Here is a 23,046-nt window from a genome sequence, read left to right on the forward strand (position 1 = left end):
AATAAAAACTTGAAAATTACAGTTACATCATTTATGATTTAACTGTATATCATGCCTCCTTAAAAATACTTAAATCACTTCTGATTTAACGTATGTTATGGTACTATACCATAATATATGACTTCTATCACAAACATAACAAAAAAAATAACTTTTTGCTTTGAATGTTGACTATTTCTGTTTCCTACGATTTGACCCAAAATCAGATGTGGGGTTTACCTTTGTAAAAAATGAATGGATTTTTCAGTGCTGTAGTTTTATGTTTTGGGCTATATACTGAGGATTGAACCCTCGGTTCAGGTTTGGGAAAATGAAATTGCTTTCTTTCTTTCCACAGTAGACGCATAATTAACCTGGGCCCAGTGATGCTTATTTCTGAAGAACAGCCAGCTCAACCTGCATTGCCAATCCAACCGGAAGGAACCAGGGTCGTTTGTGGGCACTGTGGAAACACATTCCTGGTAAGCAATCGGATGTGTGTCTTAAGAAGGTCACTCTGTAAATATCAAGCATGGTTATAAAGTTTTGACCACTGTTCAGAGTTCTGTAGTATAGTCCAGTGGCCATTGCCTCAAAATATTAACATAGAGCCTTGCTATGGAAGATAGTTCAGCAGAGGTATAGCTAACATATACTGCATCTTTTGTGAGTTAGCTGAGATACATCCTCTGATTGGTTCAGTTGCTGAAAGAGGACTCAGGGGCAGGCTAATGGGGAGCAGGACCTTTTCTTTGGGGCTTAGCCTTGAAATTATCTTGGCATGATGAGCACGGGCCTATACTAAAATGAAAAAATTGAAAAATTATAATATTGAAGTAATCATTTCCTGAGGTTGGTTTTCTACAATTGTACAATCTCAGTGCCTGCATAGCAGCTTTCAGACTTGGATTTTCAGTGTCTCTTGACTCAAGGGTTCCCAAATTCCCAAAAGCAAACTACCTTACTTCCTTCAACTGTAAAATATTCAATTTTCTGATCTTAAAATAAACATTGGAATGCTATAACAAGTTGAGCAGAGATCCTAAGACAAATTACAAAGCCATAAAAAAAATCAGTGAGATTTGTTGTTTTCTTCACTTTTTAATTCTGTGCCAGTTTCTATAGATCTCTCCACAACTGTTTAGCACTTTAATTCTTGAAATACTTTTACTAGCAATACTAAATTTTCTTACCAAAAATGTCCTGAGAGAAATAGTTCTTTCTGTTTGAAAAAAAGCTTCTTGGTTTAGCTTTCTCAAATGTTGGAAGGAATTACTACTAATATTTTTGCTTTTGACCAAACCCAGCTGTGCTCAGGGCTTACTCTTGGCTCTGTGCTCAGAGATCACTGCAGGTGGGGATTGGACTCTGAGGGATTAAAACTGGTTTGGCCCAGGCAACCACTCATCCTACCTGCTGTACTATCACTACAGCCCTGGAAAGGAATGAATTAGAAACAACAGTGAACAAATTCCCATCAGTTTGATTTCAGTTCTCTCTGATGTTTATGTAACAGAGATCATTTCACAGTGAATTAACATTCATTAGGTCTGAAAAAAAAATGAAGATAGAAGGGGGTATGGTGCTGCCAGCAGGTCACTCTGTACCTGTGAGGCAAGTGCATCAGAAGCCTGATGGCGCCTTCAGACTTCCAGATACCCCAAAATTGCTGCTGTGCCTTTGGCCAGACCCCAAAACTTGGGGCAAAGTTTACCAAGGAAGTAAACGGCCAAAAGTTAGGTATGCGGGAGACACACCCACAAACCACCTCCGGCTCAGTTATCTAATTGGAGGCATGTCCTCTCTGATTCCTTATCGAACCGCTTACAGCCATGATTCATGGTTTGGTTTTGTCTGGTCCCTGGCTCACTGTTTTCATATTCCACATCTGGGGTTATGATCATCTGGTATTTGTCATTATCCTCATGACTGAGTTTATATTGCACACTCTTTCAAAATTTTGACCTGCTGCAGTAAACCTTCTCAAACATCTCAGTAGCAGCCCTACATGGAAAAGACCCAATTCTACTACTTACAGGGATAAGGAAGAACATGGCGATTTGTGCTTTGGAAGGAGGTTTTTTGTCAGACACAAGAAGCAAAGACAGAAGAAAAAGTTTTTGAACTTCTGTTCAACCTGCATTTAATTTGTTTATTTTGTGAGTTTATCTGAAGGAAAAAAATGAGTAGTTGCATTGTAGTCATGGATTAAAATATTTGGATATTTCAAAGGTTAGTCTTAGAGATAAAAAAAAAATACATGAAGAGGTCTTATTTTCCTTAAGCAAGCAATTTGTTTTTAGTTAGAGGATCTAGTGAAACACAGGAAATGTGTTTTTATTCCTTGGGAGTGAATTGAGACATAAAGCTGAAAGAAATGACCCTGGTTACAGCATTATGTTTGAATCCCTTTGGAAACAAACTAAAATTGCGTCAGAATCTTGGAAAAAAATCATGGGAAATGTTTCAGAGGGGGATCCCAAACTTTATTTAAGGGTTGGGGTGTTATTTTAGAGGGGAAAAAGCTCAAAGAACCATGGGAAGTTTATTGCTTTTGTTGTGATGCCTGATAACATTTGACCTGGAAGAAATACTTATCAGATTGAATAGTTTTCAGTTGTTTTTTTTTTTCCTTTTCAATCCCTCTCTATTTATTTTACAGTGGATGGAACTGAGGTTCAACACTCTGGCAAAATGCCCACACTGCAAAAAAATGTAAGTTTTTGACCACTGCAAGTACTAATGGGAATTACTTGAGAACAAATGTTAAATCATTCAGAATTATCATTTCAGTAGACTTTGATTTTAAGATGTGCTGGGGAATTAATGCAAACTTACATTTACACTTTTCAAAGATGAAAAGAAAGGGCATCTTTATTTATTTATTTTTATTTTTTTTCATTTTTTAATTTTTATTAGTGAAACACCATGAGGTAGAGTTGTAGACATAAAATTTTTGGCTTGGGTTTCAATTATACAATTATTGAGTACCCATCCCTCCACCAGTGCCCATTTTCCACCACCACGGGTCCCAGTATCCCTCCCACCCCCCCCATCTCCCCATCCCAAGAAAGGGCATCTTTAAACTGATTAATATATTTCATCTTAAAATGAAAATGATTGAATGTATAATTTTCTAATAAGAAGTCAGTTACTCACCCAAGAATGGCCGAGATTAGTACCAGGAATTTTACTCCATGGCTTGGAGGCCAACCACACATACTAGGGGGAAAGGGAGCTCAGATAAAGAAGGGAGCACCAAATAAAGGTGTTGGGAGGATCCTCCCAGGATGGGAGAAGCATGCTGAAAGTAGACTATAGACCAAACATGATTGTCACCCATTGCCTCTTTTGCAAACCACAACACCCAATAAGACAGAGAGAACAAAAGGGAATGCCCTGCCACAGAGGCAGGGTGGGATTGGGGGGATGGGGAGTGGGAGGGATACTGGGATCCGTGGTGGTAGGAAATGGGCACTGGTGGAGGGATGGGTATTTGATCATTGTATAATTGAAACCCAAGCACAAAAATGTGTAAGTCTGCAACTGTACCTCATGATGTCTCACTATTAAAAAAATTTTTAATAAAAAAAAAAGAAATCAGTTACTAAGACTGTGAAATTACTAAAAAGGTTAGTAATCTGGTAAGGATTTTCCAGTGTCCTGAGGTGTTCTGATATTGCAAATTATGTAAAATCTGTAATGAAGAATTGAGCTGTAATATTGGAGAATGGTAAAAATGGGGATGTATAATTAGGTATCTGTTAATTTTTGTCATCTTCTGTTTAATAAAATCACTATCTGATGACAAATCTTGTTCTATTGCATTGACTATGCAGTCTATTTGTTTCTATATGATGGCTGTAAAGGCAAAGAATAAAAGCATTGTACAAATGAGGAAAATTGAAAGTATTTTAGTTAACAATGTGTTAGGACCTCTGTGACACCACAACATCAACAAGATTCTGGGATTTTTCTGGCAATAAGAATTGTGCTGGCTTTGACAGTTTGGAGTCAAAGTACCCAAGGCATAGTCAGGCCATCAGGGCCATGTGGGAGGAGACTTCTCTCCCAGGAAGGCTGTTTCTCCTGACTGACTGCCATAGGAACTGTGAACATGAGAAGTCATTGTCACTCAGTACTCAAAGGTTTTGTTGAACGTGGTCACACAGATACCGCCTAATGCATTCCCAACTCTCAGACTCCCAGGGCAAAAATGGGTGCTTAGCATGAATCACAGTGGAGGCACAGGAAGCCCGTCACGGAGTGGTGGAACTTGCTAGACCCCCTAAGCGTTCAGGCACCCACCCAGGGCCAACCTTGAAAGGGTTGGGCCTTCCGGGGGCTGGAGCAATAGCACAACAGGTAGGGCGTTTGCCTTGCACTTGGCCAACCTGGGTTCGATTCCTAGCATTCCATATTGTCCCCCAAGCACCAGAGTCAGGAGTAACCCCTGTGCATCACCAGGTGTGACCCAAAAAGAAAAAAAAAGTGGGTCTTCCTAAGGAGGTTGTGATAGTCACTCTTCTGCAGAGTCTATGTTGACAACACGTTTTTCATTTTAAACTTATTGTTCTCCATGGATATGTGTGCATCAGAATTTAAATCAATCTGGAATCAAATCCAGAAACCTAACTGGAGTATTCTGACATTTCAGTGTTTAAAATGGAAAAGCAGTTCTTCAACATGAAAGCTTGTAACTATCTCACGGTGATTCAATAAAATAAAATTAAAAAAAAAAAGAAAAGAAGTTCTTCGTTTAATGATGATGATCATTTACAATGTAAATATCTCATAGTAAGCAATCCGGAGAGGATGGTTTCTAGGAGAAAAGAGTTGAAAAGTGTCTGACATGTGTGTATGTATACATATATGTGTAGGTACATATATGTATACATTTATTGGTGCTAGGTCTGATTCCAACTAATACAACTTTCTTACAGCTTATTTCTAGCTTCAGGTGAATGAGATTTTTTCAAATTTTATTTGTGAAATTATTTAAGTTCCTTTATTTGGGGAGTGGACTTCTCCCAAGCAATGCTCAGGGGTGACTCCCAGTGATACTCAGCTAAGGGAACCCCAGTAGCTCCGTGCCAGGACCCCAAGATGCAGAGCTCGGGCCCCCTTGGGACACAGCCCATAGTGCTGTGGGGTCCCCAGGGCTGTGTCCCTCTGGCAGACTTGGGTAGAGTGAGGGAAGATGTGAGGTGCAGGGTCTTGAACTTGGGTCCCGGTGCATGTATATCCTGCGCCCCTGACTCTGAGCTATCTACCTGGGCCAATTATTTAAACTCTTAACTTTCTGGAATTCAGCAGAAGTTTGTACATTGAAAAGCAAAGTATACATTGAAAGGTCTATACAAATATAAAAATATACTCTAAATAGGTATGTGCATGTTTCATCCATATTTCTGCGCTTTATTCGTATTTTCACACAAAAAAGAAGAGAAATAAATTGTATTTTCACCAGTACCATTGAAAATCTTATAGAGAACAAAAAATATGAACTTTTTGTGATGATCAGATTGTACTTTAAGAGCAGTGATATTGCTGTGTGTACACTTACATACTAGCCATAATCTTCACAATCCCGGAGGGCTGGGATTGTTCTCATTTGACAGACTAGGAGTTGTTTTAAAAGGGCTAAGGATTTTGTTCGAGGAATTTTCTTCGTTACTTAAAAACAGTGTTGATATTTTGCTAATAATAAAGAAGTCTTGAATCTCCAGATACTCCATGACTAGTTAAAATATCACAAGACAGTGTAGTAATGTGGGGAATTTGTATCAGTTGTTTACAAAACAACATAGGAATTCACAAGGAATGAGTTGCCACAGATGTCAGTCTTAGAATAAAGCTCATGGAATTGAAATCACATGCCGACAGAGGAGAATCAGGCCACTTCATTATTGACCCGGGCAAAGAAGCAACTATCAGATGAGCATGCACGGGTTATATCTCAATTTTTCTCCTGGCTTTTCTTTTTCATAAAATGGTGAATTATCTATTGAGCATTTTGGAGTGAATTATATTTATTTAAAGAAATAAATTATATTTCTTTAAATATTTCTATGTACAATATCTTTAAATTATTTTTCAGGTTTCAAAGTTATGAAGTGACCATGAAACTGTCTGGACACATTTATCTCATAATCTGTATTAGGGAGATCTCCCCCCCCACCACCCCCTAAAGCTCCAGAGTCCAAAATGCATGTTCTCATTTCACGGTTTCCTTTTCTTTTTAGTTTTGGGGCTGCACCCAGCTCAGCGCTTGGGGCTTGTTGCATAGAGCTATCTTTCTGTATTTTGTTTTGACGTTGTGCAGACAGTGCTGCTATTGTAGCTGAAGGTCAAGTTTATCATTTCTCTTCAGTTGTGCTTCTGGGGCTATTGTCAGACAGGAGAATACCTGTCTGTCTGTACCAGGGGGTATTTTATTTTGTTTTGTTCTAGGACCACACAGTGATGCTCAGGGGTTATCCTGGCTCCACACTCAAGAATCACTCCCGGTAGAACTCAGGGGACCAGGTGCGGTAACAGGGATTGAACCTGAGTTGAACTTGAACTTGAACGTAGTCTTACCTACTTAGGTCCCTTATTATCTCCTGTTGAGAAAAAAAAATTCATGCATCAACTCCACTGGAAATTAGCTTTTAACAAGCTAATAGAAAGCACCCCAATTATACAAGCAGTTACTAGCTCTCCCCATAATTCCAGCACCCCTAAGGGTCCATGAGACCCTCTTTTGGGAAACTGACCTCCAGCTGTATGGTAGCATTCTGAAACACAGCTTAGACTATATTTCAATACAAAGGCTGTACTGGGAAAACTAAGAGTGATGGCAATTTAATCCATTATAATTATATATATTATATATGTATAGTACTTCCTGTACTATCTTCTTTGTCTCTGTTGTCTTACTGAGGATATTCTCTCACATATCAGTGATTTTTTTCCTCTTCAGTCTCATCCTTTCATTTTGTTTTTTTGGGGTGTTCTTTTATAATTTTCCTTTAATTCAATAAACAGTCCCATGCTCTTCCAGGGGCTTAAAATCCAAGCTATAAACTTGCTTTGGGTACTTTGTAGAAGGAAGTGCCCGTGCAAAGGCACAGTGGAATAGAACTGTGAGATGTGCCGTTAAGGAAACACGTTGGATTGAATGTGAAGGGATGAGGAAGAGAGATTGGGGCTCAGGCTGTCCTTCTCTCTGAGAGACTGTGAAACCAGTCAGTAAGATAGCGAATGCATGACCTTGGTGAAATGTCTGACAGATCACAAGTTTATTGCAAATATTCTATATAGAGAGACTTTTGGTTGGGAGGCCGAACCTTTTCCCTAAGAAGTTTGGCTCCATCTATTTACTTCTCAAGATTTACTTTGGATCAATATGGCCTTGACCTCTCACTTATTTTGCCAAAGTAACAGAACTGGAAAAATTCTGTATTGATTAATATTTTTGGCTATTTGGGGGCCACACCCAACAGTGCTCCGCAGTTATTTCTGGCTCAGTGCTCAGGGCTCACTCACTTGGGGGACGTGGGAGATCCAACCCGGGTCAGCCAGGCAAGGGCCTTAAATCACTGTACAATCTCTCCTCTCCAGCTCTTTTTAAAATAAGTTCACGGTCACAGTCCTCCCGTTGTTCATTGATTTGCTCGAGCGGGCCCAGTAACGTCTCCATCCTGAGACTTGTTGTTACTGTGTTTGGCATATCGAATACAACACGGGTAGCTTGCCAGGCTCTGCGTGCGGGCGAGATACTCTCAGTTGCTTGCCGTGCTCTCTGAGAGGGGCGGAGGAATCGAACTCGGGTTGGCCATGTTGGCCGCTTGTAAGGCAAATGCCCTACCGCTGTGCTATCGCTCCAGCCCTTAAAATAAATTAAATTAAAAAAATTATTGTTATTGTAGTTAAGAGCAACATGTTTATAATAGTGCTAATATTTGTGATTTTGGTATAGACACTTTACTTCAAAGCTCCCAACAGTGCCTTCTGTCCTTCGAGTTTGCCTCTTCAAACCCCTTGCCCCTATGCCATTGGGGTTCTCAGTTTTGTTGTCCACAGTCAAAGGTTTGTCATCATCTTTTAATGTCTGTTCTCTTGCTTTGTCTCTATGTCATAGATGAGTGAGATCATCCAGTATTTGTCCTTCTCCCTCTGACTTATTTACTCAACATGATACCTTCCAGTTTCATCCAAGTTGCAGTGAACTGTAAGAACTCATCTTTCCTTACAGCTGCATGGCTTCCATTGTGCAGACATGCCACAGCCTCTTACCCATCCGTCTCTCCTTGGGCATTTGAGTTGTTCCCATATCCTGCCTATTGTGCTAAGCAGTGCAGCGAACATAGGTGCACATGTGTCTTTCCAAAGGAATGTTTTCTTGTTTGAGGGGCTGGATGCCAAGAAGTGGAGTTACTGGATCATTTGGAAGCTCTATTCTTGCTGTTAAAGGAATCTCCGTTCTGTTTCCTGTAGAGAGTGAACCACACACAGGCCCATCAGCAGTGAATGAAGGCTTGCATTCCCCTGATAAATTTCAAAGAACACTTTTTTCATATGCCAAGAAATCTTCCAATTATCATCAGGGAGGTATTCATCTTCTCAATGGAGTCACTTTTTCTTTGTTCTTGATCATGCTTGTGGGTGCTCAGGGAACCACATGGGCTGTTAGGGATTAAACCTGGGTCAGCTCATGCCAGGCAAATACCTACCTGCTATATTATTGCTCCAGCCCCAACATTTATTTATTCTTTTGCTTTTAATACTTTATATTTTTCTCCCACTCTCAGAATTTTACTTCGTGAAATCTTTTTCTGACTTCATTTTCTCTTCCAAATGATTTGCCCTCCCATTGATCATCGATTTGCTCGAGCGGGCCCAGTAACGTCTCCATTGGAGACTTTGTTGTTACTGTGTCTGGCATATCGAATACTCTCGGTAGCTTGCCGGGCTCTCTGAGAGGGGCAGAGGAATCGAACTCGGGTCGGCCATGTTGGCTGCGTGCAAGGCAGATGCCCTACCCGCTGTGCTATTGCTCCAGCCAATGATAGAATATTACTATTCTCAAGAGTTGGAATTTGAACACATTGTATATGTACTTCCTTCCACATTTTTGTGTTGTCTGTATCCCATTTAATTACAGATCTTTTTGATGCTTCAGGTGTGAACAAATTACATATAGTCTGTATATTTTCTATAGTTATTTCAACCTAGGTGTCCATAGGTTCCTCAAAAACAATAAATCCATTTCCTTACCTCACTCCTATGCATTAATGAATTATATTTATCTCCTCCTATTTGTTCAGGCACCCAAGCCACTAATCTGAGGATATGTTTATTCCCTTTCCAAATGATAACAAGACCTAGCAATATGCCTTTTGGCATTTCATTTCCCTTCTCGGAGGCCCCTGATTCTCGCTTGACTTGAGTGCATTCAGAACCTTCACCAGAAAATTCTGCTATAGCTTTCTGATTTCTCTTTTGGTTTTTAACCCCGTTAAAGTACACTTGTCCCCAAATAAGTTTTTGTTTGCTTGTTTTGGAGCCACACACAGCAATGCTCTGGGCTAACTCCTGACTTTGTGCTCAGGGATCCCTCCAGACAGTGTTCGGGGGAATGTGTTGGGTGCCGGGAATCAGACCTAGGTCAGCCACATGCAAGGCAGATGCCTGCCCCTGTGTTGTCTCTCCGGCTCTCAAATAAGTTTAATTAACAAATAATAACTAGTATATTTAGAAAAAAATAAGAACTTTAGAAATAAGTTAAGGGAAATTAACTCACTTTCCAACCTCTCTCATAGCTCTATATATTTAAGTTAGCGTCAGTGGCTATGCAGAAGAAGTCTGAGCATAGCTTCCTGATACTCCCCTTTGAGTTGTAATTACTTTCTTGATTTTCTTCCTCGTCTGTGAGTTGGGAAAGTCATCTGCAGCTAGATTTGTTTCTTCACTTGACACTGGCAGTAGCAGCCCATGAGAGAACAGAGTCGTCTATCATTTTGTTTCCATACAAGATTTCTTACATACAAAGAAATGAATACTTCTTTGTGTTTGTATTTGGGCTATACCTGTTGGTGCTTTGGGCTGACTCCTGACCTAGCTCAGGGATGACTGCAGGCAGTGCCTGGGACCAAATGGGATCAGCCGTGTGCAAGTCCGGTGCCTTAAACCCCGACTATCCTCCCCCCAAACAAACTGACTTTGAAGTTACTGTTCCATGACAGATTTTTAGACTTTCTCTTATAGGCTTAAAAATTAAAAGAACGATGATTCTTTTTTTTTTAATTTTTATTAGTGAGACACCAGGAGGTACAGTTGTAGACTTACAAATTTTTGTGCTTGGGTTTCAATTATACAATGATAAAATACCCATCCCTCCACCAGTGCCCATTTCCCACCACCACGGATCCCAGAATCCCTACCACCCTCCATCCCCCCATCCCATCCTGCTTCTGTGGCAGGGCATTCCCTTTTGTTCTCTCTCTCCTATTGGGTGTTGTGATTTGCAAAAGAGGCAATGGGTGGCAATCATGTTTGGTCTATGGTCTACTTTCATCATGCTTTTCCCATCCTGGGAGGATCCTCCCAACACCCTTTATTTGGTGCTCCCTTCTCTATCTGAGCTCCCTTTTCCCCTAGCATGTGTGGCTGGCCTCCAAGCCATGGAGTAAAATTCTTGGTACTAATCTTGACCATTCTTGGGTGTTAGTCTCCTATTTTGTTACTTTATTTTCCCCAGATGAATGCACTCTAAGAATGATGATTCTTATGGTTATTTAATGAGAAAAATTCACTCCTGGTGGTTCTCAGGGGACCACATGGGGACAGCACCACGCTCTGGGACCCTTGCATTGAAGCTGGTTGGCAGAGAATCACCAGGAGGTTTCTCCAGGCCTCCAAAGCACTGTTTGGGAGGAGAGGAAGAAAGGGAGGAAGGGAGAGAAAGAGAGAGCGCAAGAGATAAAATTTTAATACAAATAATATTTTTATGACAAAAGTAAAAATTTCTGAGAGGCATTAAAAATCATAAATTGGGACATGGAGAGCTCTTTGCCTGAGGTGTTGGTTCAGTTCTTGACACTTCATGGTCCCCTGAGCACAGGAATGGGTCTGACCCCCAAACTACAAACAACCAAGCAAGCAAAGATCATATAAAGCTTGGGCTGGGCTCTGGCCCAATGCTCAAGGCTTGCCTAGTAACAGTGAGATCCAAGGTTTCATGGGTTTCTTTCTCTTCATTGTTTTCACTCTTATTTTCCTATTTTTTTTTACACTGTATACTAATCTCCAAATATTTTAATTTTATTTTTTAATCTACAAATATTTTTAAAAAATCAAATGGTATTTATAAAGTAGCATTGTTATCTTTACATTTCCATGGAGTGGATTTTTTGGGGTAGGTATTTATTTTGTGGTGTAGCTCCTAAGTGGTGTTCATGAGGTCCACTGGCCCCTCCCAGTGACCCTTGGCAACAGGACAGGGGTGGTTCAATGTGGAGGGCCCTGAAGATGCAGTGCTTGGGGTTCAGCAGACGCAGCAGTACTGGGGATCACTTGGTGCTTATGATCCAACCAGGGCCGGCCGCAGGCAAAGCATGTGCTTGAACCCACCTACTGTATTTCTTCCTGCAAAGAACATTTTTTTTTTCAAAAAAATATTTTTAACTTGGAAGGCCATATTAGCCGCAGTGATTTTCTTGAGTGTTATTAAAGACCAAGGATGGAACTCTGGAGTCACAATAATATATTGCCAATTCCCCTCTTATCATCTTCCCATTTTACGTATTTCTAATTTGGGGACCACTCTGCACAGGCTTGAGAATCCATGTGATGCCAAGGATAGGACAGGGTCATGTCCCTGGATCTGGTTTCCCTTTTTATCTCTCAGTAAATTTACATGATGTATGTTTGCATGTTCTCAGTGTTACAAGAAGTAAATGACAGTATTGCTGATGAAGCCATATGTAAAAAGTCACAGGGATTCAACGAGGAATATTATGTCAATCTTCATTTTTTCCCTCCATGAATTTGCAGTTCATCTGTGGGCAGTGCACTTCCCCGGAGACGCTGCTGCGCGTATATCACCATTGGAATGATTTGCATTTTCATTGGCGTTGGATTAACAGTGAGTATTACACTCCTTGCTGTTTGGACACTTTTCTCTGAATTTCTTTAATAGTAGTAATGATGAGGTCACTCAGGTTTTGTAGTGATGCTGGTGATTGAATTCAGGGCCTCGAATATCCCTAGCACGTGCTGTGTCTTTGGATCATGGATCATATCCCACTTCCGCCCCAACTCCCCCAAGTGGATCTCGCCTCTACAAGTGAGATGCTATCTTGGATCCCTCTGAAGGTCCTGGACGTTGGGAAATTTTTTATCATTCATTTAACCAAAAAATCCATTTTTTTTTACGTAATGCAGTACCAATTTTGCCACCATGAGGACCAAAGCAACATTCATCCATAGAGGTCTGAAAAACCATTATTCTTTATTCAAATTTAAAGATTTTTTTTTTATGTAGGAGTACTGCTATTTATTCAGCCACTGATGAGCTGATTCAATTGTGCATGAACTCCAAGGATTATTTTAAACATGAGGATGGCCTATTTTTAGAGGAGACTAAACTGAAAGATAGTGGAATAGGGGATTTTTTCCAAAATAGGAGTCAGGGACTCATCTCTTTTGTTGGCCTTTACTTTCTATGCACTTTTTTTGGTTTTGTTTTGGGGTGATACCAGTGATGCTCAGGAGTTACTCTTGGTTCTGTGCTCAGGAATTACTCCAATGGTGATTAGGGACCCATATGGGATCCCTGGGTTGGCTGCATGCAAGACAAGCACTAGACTTGCTGTAGAATCTCTCTGGCGACTCCAAGTACCTTTGTTTTATTTAGCTCCGCATCACTAGCAATGTTCCTGTTGGGTCACACAATATTAAGGTGTTCCAGCATTATTTATTTATTTTTTCATTTTGGCACCACAGCTGGTGATGCTTAGGACTTGTTCCTAGTTCTATACTCAGGGAACATCGCTGCGAATGGAACCCAGGTTAGCCATCAGCTTGCAAGGCAAGCACCTTCCAGGCTATACAAACTCTCTAGCCCAGGTATTACAAAGATTCCTTTTAGCGATTAGATACTTTAGACTAGCCTTCTTCAACTCTTCTACACTGCTTTAGAGGATGTTTTTATTTACTTCTTAAAATTGATGGTAAGTGCTCATTTGTAAATCATAATCTATCAGTATAGTCAGCAGACATACCAAATCAGTATTTTATAGGGACTTTGAGGCCTCAGAGATATATTGTATAAACATCACATGTCAGCCAACATGAATTTACTAAGTAGATATATTCTCAAATTTTCTTACCTTTGTTTTTATTTTAGGTGGGCACCCAAGATTTTGCAAGACGATTTCATGCAACCTATGTTTCTTGGGCCATTGCTTATCTCTTAGGTTTGATTTGCCTTATCCGAGCTTGTTACTGGGGAGCCATAAGAGTGAGTTATCCAGAACACACTTTTGCATGAGCCTGTTTACGAGTCAGCGATGCAGGTGATAATATCCAGCAGTTCTTGATAAGCTTCTCTGGACATCTTAAAATCACTCATGCTAATGGATTCCATTCGAGTCTATGTATAAAAGTTTAAGAGCTGGGGAGTCCTATGAACTAATGCTCATTGCACTACATTATATGCAAACGGTTTGTTTCGCTGCTAGGTTTTCAAGTTCCAAATAATAAAGCCAGTATCATTACATTCTTTTGTATATCTTAATGACATTTTTTGGGTTTTTTAACCAAACATTACCTGTAACATTGGCCTTTCATTATTCATAAATCAGTTATTCCATTACTTGTTAGCTTGTGAGTATTCTCAGAAAGTGTTTATAACTGTTTCTAAAATAGCTTCACATTTATACTTACATTTTAAACATGATCAGAATTGCTTGCTTTAAAATCTAAGCAATATACCATTTGCTTGAACTGCTTACTGTCATTTTAACCTAAGATCATAGTGACCTTATTCAGGAAAAAAGGTTTGTGTGTACCTTCAAAGACTTGACATTCTTGTTAGATAAAAAACCATTTTTAGACACTGTATGCCTGTTTTTTGTTGTTTGTAGAAAGATACAATATTTTGGTAGTAATTTAAAATACAGGAATGAAAGTATTTATTGTCCACAGTTGGAAATAATGTTGGATAAATGTTTTTGTTTTCTCAAAGATCACAGGACCTTTGTCTTTAATTTTTTTCTTTTTTAATTTGTCAGTGATAAATGTTTCTGTCTAGATAATATAAATTTAATGTTTATCAGCTGTGTGTATTCCTTTGGAGAGTCTGGAGGAACGATTTCACATGCTTTATAATACTTAACCGTTTAAACAAAGATATTTACATTGGGTTGTCCTCTTTTTCATTAGATCAAGGTAAATTTTTCTTATTAGTATAACTATGGACTACTTATATGTAAAGGAAGACATTTTACAGTAGCTAAAATGTTGAATTAGAGATAGTTACTCTTACCACTCTTCTCAAATATAGTTGGTCAGATAATTACCCAATTACCTGATCAAGAAAATAAATCAGTAACAAAAATCAACATAGTTTTCTAAGGTTTCACTTGGATTTAAGGAGTCAGCTCTTGCACTGCCCATCTTTGCCGTTTTGAAAAAGATATTGCTAACTTGAGAAGAAATATCCTAAAGCCTTTAATGTATTAGAATTAGGTGAGATGATCTGAATCAATTGTTATTTCAGGGATAAGAATAATATTTGAAATGATTATGTACCTAATTTGTATGAAATGTACTCATCAGAGAGTTTGGAGCAAAATATATGTAGACTTCAAAAAGTAAATGATAAATGTATAAATGCAGTAGCTCAGGACTATATGTACCTTTGAAAGTAAACTAATAAAGATTATTGTTCAAAATTACTTGTTCTATTCCATTTTTAAAACATTTTCAAACTTGCCTTGAGGTCTTATCCTAATGAGCTTTCATCTTTTAAGAATGTATTTAAATTTCTCTTTTATGTAATTTAAAAATTATTTTCATGATTTTTATCTTAAAATACATTTTAGGGTCCAGAGAGATGGTACAGCAGGTAGGCAGGGGCAGCTGCCTTGCACATGGCTAGCCTGGCGTCTTATGACATTAGTGAGTTGAAAAAAATTCATGTTTATTATCTATGGTCCTCTAAGTCCTGCCAGGAGTGATCTCTGAACACAGAGCCAAGAGTAAGCCCTGAGCACAGCTGGATGTGGCCCAGAAAATAAAACCAAACCAAAATACATTTTAAATTCATTTAAAATACACTTTATTTTAGGCATGAAGTAAGAATATATTTTAGGGTTTAGTTAATATAACATTATTAAATAATTCTTTTTAAAATCCCATATTAAATTATATCCTACATTATCATATTCCTTTTGGAATATTACTCCATGCCAGCAGGAACCTTGGTGATCTTGCTTATTGCTTTATCTCCAGCATTTTAGAACAATGCCTAGAGCCTGGGAGGTTTGGTTTTTGTGTCATGAATGAATACGTAGGTTTTATGTGCTTGGATTTTATATTTTGTTCCAAAATGCACAGGTAAATGTTTATTTAATCTTGTGGGAAGGGAAAACTTTCAAGTAGAATTCAAAAGCAGAAACTATCTATGAAACAATGGATATTTTATACGAGTAAAGAAATCCGCAGCAAAAATGCAAACTGCTGAAGATATTTTCAAAATCAGACAAAGAATTAGTATAGGAAAGAGTGAAAGGAATGAGAAAGGAATTCACAATGAAATTAACATGAATTTTTTCAACTCACTAACGTCAATGAGAAAAGACACTATTTTCACCTACTATATGAATAAAGAAGAAAAACAATATTCTATTTTGTTTGAGGGACACACTAGGTAGTGATGGGGGCTACCCCTGCCTGGGTCCTCTGGGATCGTGTGTGGCAATGCGCAGAGCCCCACACAGTTCCAAGGACAGAACTTGGGGCTCCAGCAAGCAGACCATTGCTTCAGCATTTTGAGCTATCTAACCCAGACACACACACACACACACACACACACACACACACACGAACACACAAATACACACACTCACACACACAGATGCATGGTAATTCTGTCTCTTGGAATGTTATAGATAAGAGCACAAATAGATGTTTGCAGCATTCACAGATGATTCTGAGGTAGACTTCTTTTTGATTATACTCTGAGAAACTATTTTATAATATACTAACATATACATTATTTTACTTTTGTAAAGGAAATGTTTTGATATTTGAGTAACTGCTACCATTTTTTGGTTTTGTTTGACCAAGCAGTGCTTGTGCTTCCATGCTGAGATAATTCCATATTTGTGCTCTATGCAGATTATAAAATCTAAATTTGCATTTATTGATTTTTTTGATGTGGATGTAAACACTGAAGAAAAAACCTAGTGTTTAATCTGCCTTATATAGGTTAATGTTTAATCTGCCAGTTATAATTTTACCATTGAAGAAATGCAGAGGTTGAGTAATTAGATAAAAGCCATTATACTTCTTCTATGATGCATCCGGTTGGAATCTGCCTGTATGCTTTCAAAGTGGGTCTGCTTTCCATTAGTGCATGAGATTTTATTGTGCTTTGTAGAAGTGAAAGTTGGTGCCCCCTGCAGTTCACTGCCTGTAACTTATCTGTGGAAAGAAAATTAGAAAATATTTTTCCCTATTCATTTCACAAAGAATAGATTATTCTAGGTGTTTTTTCTTTATTTGCTTTGCTTTTGGTTTTTGTTTGGGGGCCCCATGTGGCAGAATTCAGAGCTTACTCCTGGCTCTGTGCTCAGGATCACTCCTGGCAAACACTTTACCTAATGTACTATCTCTCCAGCCTTAGGATATTCTAATTTGAAAATTGTTTCTATAAATTTAATATTATTCCAAATTTGATTTTAGAGAATTTTTATGTTAAGAATATTTGTTTGGCTTTGGTACATCTACACAATGGAGTACTATGTAGCTCTTAGAAAAGATGAAGTCATGAACTTTACATACAAGTGGTACAATATGGAAAGTATCATGCTAAGCGAAATGAGTCAGAAAGAGAGGGATAGACATAGAAAGATTGCATTCATCTGGGGGATATAAAGTAACAAAATATGAAATTAATACCCAAGAATATCTGAGATCAACACCAGGAGGATTACTCCATAACTTAGAGGCCAGCCGGGTATTCTAGGGGAAAGGACAATTCAGATAGAAAGGGGAACACCAAGTGGAGGGTGTTTGGAGGATCCTCCCAGGAGGGGAGATGCACGTTGAAAGTAGACTGGACTGAACATGTTAGCCACTCAATGCCTCTTTTGCTGATCACAACACCCAAAAGGAGAGAGAGAACAAAAGGGAATGCCCTGCCACAGTGGCAGGGGGGGATGGGGGGATGGGGGGGAGGGATATTATCCTGGTGGTGGAAAATGGGCACTGGTGGAGGGATGGGTATTTGATCGTGGTATGACCGAGATCCAAGCACAAAAATTTGTAAATCTACAACTGTACCTCATGGTGTTTCACTAATAATAATAAAAAAAAGAATATTTGTTTGGGGGCCACACCTGGCATTTCTGAGCTCTTACTCCTGGCTCTGCACTCAGGGTTCATTCCTGCTGGGGTATGGGGGCCACCTGGCATTCTGGGGATAGAACCCCGGTGGGCCACAGGCAAGGCAAACGTTCTACCCATTGTACTATTTCTCTGGCCCATATGTTTATTTTTTTCTAGTTAATAAATTGATTAGAATAAATTGACATACAGTGCCTTTTTATTTCCCCCTGATAGCAATACTTATTAAAATAATTGTTAAATAGCACAAAAACTAAAAAGTCTGTAAAGACTTTCTTTTATTCATTTTATTCATTTTCTTATGCTCAGTCACATATTTTAACAAATAGTAAGGTTACTTATGCTTGATGTATGTCCATGTATTTGATTTGTGGTATAGAATACTGTGCCAAGAGCAGAAAATTCCAAGCCTCCATTCTTTGATGACCTGAACTAAAAGAATAAGGATTCAAATGAGGCCTCAGGCTCAACAAATGAGTGTGATTTGACAGGTGAGAGGATCAGGTCTACCACACAAGTGTTTATGTCAGTGGTATCAGTGTGAATTAAACCATTTAAAGCAATTAACTAAAAGAATGTTGTTATACAGATTACTCTACTCCAAAATTTTAAATACCCTGAATGTCTTATACATACAGCTAGGTACTAATAATTGTACATAGTCATTGAAAATTCACAATATTCAAGTTAACTTTTTTTCTAGGAAATTTTGCAACATGTATGATCTTTTCTTAAAAAAAATTATTAGTGAATAACTGCGAGGTACAGTTACAGACTTACAAACTTTCTTTTTTTTTTTTTATTAGTGAAGCACCATGAGGTACAGTTGTAGATTTACAAATCTTTGTGCTTGGGTTTTGATTACACAATGATCAAATACCCATCCCTCCACCAGTGCCCATTTTCCACCACCATGGATAATATCCCCCCTCCCACCCTGCCTCTGTGGCAGGGCATTCCCTTTTGTTCTCTCTCTCCTTTTGGGTGTTGTGGTCTGCAAAAGAGGCACTGAGTGGCAAACATGTTCAGTCCATAGTCTACTTTCAACGTGCATCTCCCCTCCTGGGAGGATCCTCCAAACACCCTTTATTTGGTGCTCCCTTCTCTATCTGAACTGCTCTTTCCCCTAGAATACCCGGCTGGCCTCTAAGCTATGGAGTAATCCTCCTGGTGTTGATCTCAGCTATTCTTGGGTATTAATTTCATATTTTGTTACTTTATATCCCCCAGATGAATGCAATCTTTCTATGTCTATCCCTCTCTTTCTGACTCATTTCGCTTAGCATGATACTTTCCATGTTGTACCACTTGTATGTAAATTTCATGACTTCATCTTTTCTAACAGCTACATAGTACTCCATTGTGTAGATGTACCAAAGTTTCTTTAACCAGTCATCTGTTCTTGGGCATTCAGGTTTCTTCCAGTTTCTGGCTATTGTAAAGAGTGCTGCAATGAACAAACAAGTGCAGATGTCACTTTGACTACACATTTTTGCCTCTCTGGGATATATTCCCAGGAGTGGTATCGCTGGGTCAAATGGGAAGACTTACAAACTTTCGTGCTTGCGTTTCAGTCATACAATGATTGAGTACCCATCCCTTCACCAGTGCCCATTTTCCATCACCAATGGTCCCAGTATCCCTCCCACCACCCCCACCCCATCCCCCCCACCCTATCCCGCTTCTGTGGCAGGGCATTCCCTTTTGGTCTCTCTCTCTTTTTCGGTGTTGTGGTTTGCAATAGAGGTATTGAGTGGCCATCAGCAGCATGTATGATCTTTCAACATCAAATATACCTTTGGCAGTTGTCATAGGTATATTTGGTATACCACTGGACATTTAACTAGTCTTGGAAAAAATGTACTGATTTTTAAAAATTAAGTATCAAGCATTTTAAGCACAGGATAGTTATAGCAAATTCTTTAGCTTAATAATATTTTTTTGCTTCTTTTTATCTCTCACACTCTGTCCTTTTAAAGATTTTCTCTAGCAACTGTTGCATTCATAGGCTATCTATAATTCCCCTAAATCAGTTCAGACATCATCACCTGTATTTCATTTTTATCTTCGATCACGATCATCCTGTTGTTTGTTGATTGCCTCGAGCAGGCACCCGTAACGTCTCCTTCGCCCTAGCCCTGAGATTTTAAAAAGTGCCATATTCAAGGCTCTTTCAAGGTTAGGAGAATGAGACCCATCATTGTTACTGGTATTTGGCATATTGGGTACACCACGGGGAGTTTGCCAGACTCTGCCGTGTGGGCAGGTTACATTCAGTAGCCTGCCAGGTTTTCCATAGTAAGAACGAGATAATAAGATGTCTGGGAGCTGGATTTTAAAGTCTCTGGGTCTTGGCCATTGATGGGATTACATGGCGCCAGGGGCAGTTGGTGGGTGTGACCCCTGTCTACTGGAAGATGGAGGATCTGAGTGGAGGATGCTCAGCCCTGATCCGAGCAGGCTTCCTCTGCTGGTTCTTTCATGCGTGTAGAGAGTGGTCTCAGCATGGTTGTGGCTGGTTCTTCGGCTGCCGGGGCCACAACCATGCTGAGACCACTCTCCACACGCATTTTTATCTTAAGATTTTAAAATCTTTTAAAATTTTAACTTGATCACTTGACTTCCCGTTATTCGTTGATTTGCTTGAGCGGGCACCAGTAACATCTCCATTTGTCCCTGTCATGTGCTAGTGTAGCCCAATGGCGTCTGTTCGTTCTAGGAACATGAAGAGCCTCAAACCGATCGTTCAGGATTCTGATGAAGTCTCACCATCTGGTAGGTGGGCAGCCACGCAGTCTTTTGACATCCCGTGGAATCCAGTCAGTAACGGCTCTAGTCCAGCGGTCATCTCCAAATCACATTACATGTCCAGCCCATCTGATTTTCCACGCCTTGGCAAACCAGATAGCGTCCCTGATTCTTGATCTACGACGGAGGTCGGAACTCCGGATTCTTTCTCTCATTTGAGTGAAACGTGATATTCCAAGCATAGCTCTTTCAATTCCTCTTTGGGAGACCCGATTCTCATCCTGTTTGCATAGGGCCCAGGTCTCTGAGGTGTATGTTAATGCAGGGAGAACAGTGGAATCAAAGAGATGTGCCCGGAGCCAGAGGTTCTTTGTCCTCTTAGCTATTTCTTCAATGCTCTTGAAGGCGTTCCAAGCCACTCTCTTCCTCCTGTGCAACTCAGGTGCCAGGTCATTCATCATGTTGACTTCTAGACCTAGGTACACGTGACTGTTGCATTCGGAGATGATCATTCCGTTGAGAGTGAATGGAGCATCAGAAACGAGGCTGTTTCTCATAAACATTGTCTTCATAAGATTTAGCTGTAGTCCGACCTTTCCACACTCACGGTTGAAGTCGGCCAGCATTTGTGCCGCTTGGCTAATGGTTGGTGTTATTAGAACAATGTCATCAGCAAAGCGGATTTTAAAATTTTAAAATCTTTAAAAATCAATGTGAATGGTCTAATAATCTGATCTGGACTCACACTTCTATTCTCTCAAGTCTAGTGCCCGTCCCCTATTCTAACTTCTGCTATTCACTTCTGTAGTGAAACCAATCCATCTCTAACCTCTAACATTTCTACATCTCTTTAAAATGTTTATCTGGTCCTCTACAAAATTTAGTAAGAATTTTGTACCACTATTTTTCATTCCTCTTCAAAAATGTTTCTTGATTATTTTCTAGTATCATCTCCTTCTAGAATCTGTGAATTCTGTAACCTCATGAATTAACACCACTATGAATTTTGTTCAGCTTCACCTGTTCCTCAATATTGCTTACCTGTCTCCAGGATTCTGCAGATTCCACAGGATATCCTTTGAAAGCATCTAAGTCCTTAAGGACCCTTAGCAGGCTTTCATACTAAACTACTTTCCTAGTATAGTGTATCATCTGATCTGTTCTAACTTTTGTCCCTTCCCACTACCTTCACTCTACATCCATTCTATTCCCTCTACCTCTTATGAGATTTAACAATCCCTCCCCCTCATTTCTGAGATCACCTGGCTGCCCAAGTGCCTATCTGGCATTGTCCCTATTTTCACCTCATTCTCAAAGCCTCTACAATCCATCATTCTTCCTTATCTTCTCAAATATACGCATTGAGAAGGTCATCATGGCATTTGCCCCCCTTATTTAAAAAGAAAGAGAAAGGTTTGGAGAGATAGTACAGCAGTAAGGTGCGGATCTTGCAGACCAAGGTTCAGTCTCCAGCACATCATATGGTCCCCTGAGCCTGCCAGGATTTAGCACTAAGCTGCTTCAAAATAACAAACAACAACAAAACAAGCAAGTTTCTGTCTCATTGCTACATACCACTCTCCTCATTTTCCACACTGTCACTTAATTGCCTCGTCCCCAGTGTATGTTATACCCTATCTAAAATCCTTCAGTGTCTGTAATTTAATAGAGAAGATAAAAAAAATTCCTACTTCTTTTGCTAAATGCTGAGTGTATTTTGTTTCTGCTGTACTCTTACTACTGTGTTGTTTTGACTCAGTTTTATTTCTTCTGCCTGCAAGGGATATCCTTTTGTAAATGTAAATTTTTGTGGGGAAGGATTTGGGCCAACCCTGGGGCTATTCCTCTCTCTCTGCTCAGGAGAGCCCCTTGGTGGTGCTCTAGAGACCAGTACTGGGGATGCAATGTTAGCACCAGGGGTTCTTCATACAATCAAGCACCTGACCTCCTGTACTAGCTCTCTGGTCCCTAAATGATTTTATTCCTGAAAGTCTTGCTTAGTTCTTAGCTTCTCTGTGAATTCTTCCATCATCCTTTCTCCTTCACCATCCAAACTCTTTAGAATTATTTTGTACAACTTCTATTTCATGTATTTATTTCTAACTTGTGTGTGTATGCAGTAGTATATAAATTCAGGTATAGCGATAGCACAGCGGGTAGGGCATTCGCCTTACAAGCGGCCAACATGGCCGACCCGAGTTCGATTCCTCCGCCCCTCTCGGAGAGCCCGGCAAGCTACCGAGAGTATTCGATATGCCAGACACAGTAACAACAAAGTCTCCAATGGAGACGTTACTGGGCCCGCTCGAGCAAATCGACGATCAACGGGAGGGCCTTTACCTTTTTACCTTTATATACCAAAGGTAAAGGTAAAGGCCCTCCCGTTGATCGTCGATTTGCTCGAGCGGGCCCAGTAACGTCTCCATTGGAGACTTTGTTGTTACTGTGTCTGGCATGTCGAAAATAAGGTTAAATATACGTTGCACACACACACACACATATAGGAGTATACTGAAGGTTATATATTTGTTTGTACGTAAGTGGAAGTAAACTGCATATAAATAGGAGTAAGTAGGTTCTATAGTTTCATAGTATATAATTATGTAAATATATGTATTGATATCTAACCTATTTGTTACTCATTAGACTATCATTCCTTCTTGCAAATTGTGCATCAGTCATACAAGCCTGTTTGTCCTT

The 23,046-nt window shown here is 39.6% G+C and overlaps 1 protein-coding gene across 1 annotated transcript in view; it reads left to right on the forward strand.

Annotated features, from left to right (window-relative positions):
- The window catches only part of PIP4P2 (phosphatidylinositol-4,5-bisphosphate 4-phosphatase 2), a 41,889-nt gene extending 26,965 nt beyond the window's left edge, over positions 1–14,924 (forward strand). The window contains exons 4-7 of the mRNA XM_056137014.1: positions 338–461; positions 2,642–2,694; positions 12,019–12,109; positions 13,373–14,924. Of these exons, the coding sequence (XP_055992989.1) occupies positions 338–461; positions 2,642–2,694; positions 12,019–12,109; positions 13,373–13,516 (412 nt within the window). The 3' untranslated portion in view covers positions 13,517–14,924. The remainder of the gene's footprint in view (positions 1–337; positions 462–2,641; positions 2,695–12,018; positions 12,110–13,372) is intronic.
- The last annotated feature ends 8,122 nt before the right edge of the window (positions 14,925–23,046 follow it).

This window comes from Sorex fumeus, unplaced genomic scaffold, assembly GCF_029834395.1.
Source record: "Sorex fumeus unplaced genomic scaffold, SorFum_2.1 ptg000002l, whole genome shotgun sequence".
Classification (NCBI taxonomy): domain Eukaryota; kingdom Metazoa; phylum Chordata; class Mammalia; order Eulipotyphla; family Soricidae; genus Sorex; species Sorex fumeus.